Source organism: Colobus angolensis, unplaced genomic scaffold (genome assembly GCF_000951035.1).
Source record: "Colobus angolensis palliatus isolate OR3802 unplaced genomic scaffold, Cang.pa_1.0 Scaffold65, whole genome shotgun sequence".
In the NCBI taxonomy this organism is placed as follows: Eukaryota; Metazoa; Chordata; class Mammalia; order Primates; family Cercopithecidae; genus Colobus; species Colobus angolensis.
The window spans coordinates 5,113,438-5,116,687 of NW_012120154.1; the positions used below are offsets into that span (position 1 = coordinate 5,113,438).

General features: G+C 49.5%; 1 protein-coding gene across 3 annotated transcripts in view; it reads left to right on the top strand.

Moving 5' to 3' along the window:
• The window catches only part of EIF3D (eukaryotic translation initiation factor 3, subunit D), a 19,350-nt gene extending 16,326 nt beyond the window's left edge, over positions 1-3,024 (top strand). For all 3 annotated transcript variants that reach the window (XM_011964310.1, XM_011964311.1, XM_011964312.1), the window contains 3 exons: positions 1,595-1,737; positions 2,096-2,379; positions 2,879-3,024. In XM_011964310.1, coding sequence (XP_011819700.1) covers positions 1,595-1,737; positions 2,096-2,379; positions 2,879-2,892 — 441 coding nt within the window. In that variant the 3' untranslated portion in view covers positions 2,893-3,024. The remainder of the gene's footprint in view (positions 1-1,594; positions 1,738-2,095; positions 2,380-2,878) is intronic.
• Positions 3,025-3,250: the final 226 nt, after the last annotated feature.

The following is a 3,250-nucleotide window of genomic DNA, read 5'->3' on the forward strand; positions in this document are numbered from 1 at the left end:
GGTTGAAACCATCCTCCTGCCTCAGCCCCCCCAGTAGCTGGGAATACAGGCATGCACCATCATGCCTGGCTAATTTTTGTATTTTTAGTAGAGAGAGGGTTTCACCATACTGGCCAGGCTGGTCTTGAACTCCTGACCTCAGGTGATCCACCCGCCTTGGCCTCCCAAAGTGCTGGGACTACAGGTGTGAGCCACCGCACCCAGCCGAGGGTATGTAAACTTCTGTGTAAGTGGACGTTGTTCTGTTCTGGACACTTTATGGAGTAATTACCCTGCTAGGTGTTAATGCTGAGCTTTCTGTAGTATCTAAGCCTCATACAGAAGTGTGATGCTGGCAGGAGTAGTACCATTGTAGAGGTGAGGAAACAGACATGGTGGCTCAAACCTCTAATCCCAACACTTTGGGAGGCCAAGGCAGAAGTATCACTTTAGCCTAGGAGTTTGAGACCAGCCTGGGTAACACAGGGAGACTAGGCCCTGTCTCCACAAAAAAAAAAATAAACTATTAGCCAGTCATGGTGCTTCCACCTATGGTCCCAGCTACTCAGGAGGCTGAGGTGGGAGGAGTGCTTGAGCCCAGGAGTTCAAGGCTGCAGTGAGCTATGGTCACACCACTGCACTCCAGTGTAAGTGACAGAAGGAGACCCTTTATCAAAAAAAAAAAAAAAAAATGTCTCCGGGAGGATCACCTGAGGTCAGGAGTTCAAGAGCAGCCTGGCCAACATGGTGAAACCCCGTCTCTACCAAAAATACAAAAACTAGCTGGACGTGGTGGCGGGCGCCTGTAATCCCAGCTACTAGGGAGGCTGAGGTAGGAGAATCGCTTGAACCCGGGAGGCGGAGGTTGCGGTGATCTGAGATCGCGCCACTGCACTCCAGCCTGGGCGACGAGCAAAACTTCTCAAAAAAAAAAAAATTAAAAGGAATTCTTGAGTATTTCTTTTGCCCTGTGGTTGCCATGAACCAAGAAAGTTTGGGAACCTCTTGTCATGTGACCTTTGACCAGTCATTTCACTCTGGGTCCAACTTCCCATGTCTATAAATGATATGGGTAGAAAAGAGGATCTCTTTGGGGTCCTTTTCTGCTGTGTGTGCATTTATGTAAAATGTCAGACTCAGCTGTGCACCCACTGCAGGCTTCCACCCCCACCTAAGGCCAGCTCCGCCTGTCTTTCCTATCCCACCGTGCCTCTCAGATCAAGAGCTCCTGTCTGTACCTGCACTTGTGCCAATATTCTCCACTTAGCTCACTGTTACACATCCTCTGTGAAGCCCTTCCTTACCATGCAACACACAGTAGACACTTGCCTCTGCTGTTTAAAGTGTGTGTGTGGTTGTGTGTGTGTGTGTGTCCATCATTCCCTGTCTAGGTGAGCTTTTAGAAGAGAGGAACTGTAAGTCGTTGAGTGCCTGCTGTGCGGCAGGCTGTGCAAGGGAAGGGACCGTGTCTTTGTCTCTTAAATGATAAGATTTAGTGCGTACCTACCCACTTTCTAAGCAAGCAGACTGAGGAGTTCCTTCTCTGCCAGAGGAGCTCCCAGCACCTTGGGCATTTAGAGCTTGCTTCTGCTTCTCTAATGGGGCTCTCCTGCAGCACTGTAACGGCGTTGACTGGCGTCAGAAGCTGGACTCTCAGCGAGGGGCCGTCATTGCCACGGAGCTGAAGAACAACAGCTACAAGTTGGCCCGGTGGACCTGCTGTGCTTTGCTGGCTGGATCTGAATACCTCAAGCTTGGGTGAGAGTCCTGTGCAGGAGCTGGCAGCTGATCTTGTGAAAGGAAGGGTCTGGATAGGGAGGCTGGCCCTCCCCTCCCCGTGTACTGGACAATTGACTGGCGGAGATAAATCCAGGGATGGGGTAGAGATGGAGGGATCAGTTAGGAGACAGATGCCAAACACAGGCATGCTGAATGGAGTCCTGAACTAGGGCAATGATGTCAGTGAAATCCAGAAGTGAACATTCAGAAGACGGAGTTTTCCCTTTCTCTTGAAAATAGCAGTGGACCAGGTATCACCATTTAATTGACATTTGATGCCAAGTGTTGCTGTCTCTGTGCCGCCTGCTCTGACCACTGATATCCCTTCCTCTGTTAGTTATGTGTCTCGGTACCACGTGAAAGACTCCTCACGCCACGTCATCCTGGGCACCCAGCAGTTCAAGCCTAATGAGTTTGCCAGCCAGATCAACCTGAGCGTGGAGAATGCCTGGGGCATTCTACGCTGCGTCATCGACATCTGCATGAAGCTGGAGGAGGGCAAATACCTCATCCTCAAGGACCCCAACAAGCAGGTCATCCGTGTCTACAGCCTCCCTGATGGCACCTTCAGCTCTGATGAAGACGAGGAGGAAGAGGAGGAGGAGGAAGAGGAAGAAGAAGGTATGTAGCAACCCACTTTCTGAGGTCTAGAGTGATGTGTGGGCTAGCACAGAGCAAGTTCTATAGCCATTGTGATCTTTAACCTGGATAAAACTTTGAGAATTCCGAGATTTAAGTATGAAGCAGCATTCACTTTGCCTCCAAGAGCTTCTTCCAGAGCCTTTAGATCACATCAAGTGGTTGGGGAGGATAGCGGTGTTTTAGAGAAGTGGCTGGACTGTGGCAGAGGTAGAGAAAGATGAGGGAAGTCCCGGATGGAAGCCCATGGTCTACAGAGAAAAGCTCCGCTGTGGGTTAAATAGCTTGAAAGTTGTCTCTCCAGCTGCACCAGCTGGAGACTGAAGGAAATACCTGCCCGGCCCTGTGAGGATCTAAAAGGCTTCACTTCTGAGTAGAAGTGTTGAAAACTCACACGCAGTCCAGCGGAGGTTCAGAAAGGAAAGTGAACGCCATATTACACAACCTGCTTTATTTCTCTTACATTTTTTGTGTCTTTCAGAGGAAGAAACTTAAACCAGTGATGTGGAGCTGGAGTTTATCCTTCCACCGAGACTACGAGGGCCTTTGACGCTTTGTGGAATGTGTATCTAACTTGCTCTCTGACGTTTAGCAGATGAAATAAAATATAAGTCTGTTTAGTCTCTCCTTCATCGTCTTATCTGCATTAACGATTTACAGTCCTTTCTTCAAAGATTCCTAGCAAAGTGGGGATGAGATTCGGCAATTTCTATGTGGAATTCAGAATCTGGGTGTCATCATTTGTTGTAAGAAGTTCATTTCCGGCCGGGCGCGGTGGCTCAAGCCTGTAATCCCAGCACTTTGGGAGGCCGAGACGGGTGGATCACGAGGTCAGGAGATCGAGACCATCCTG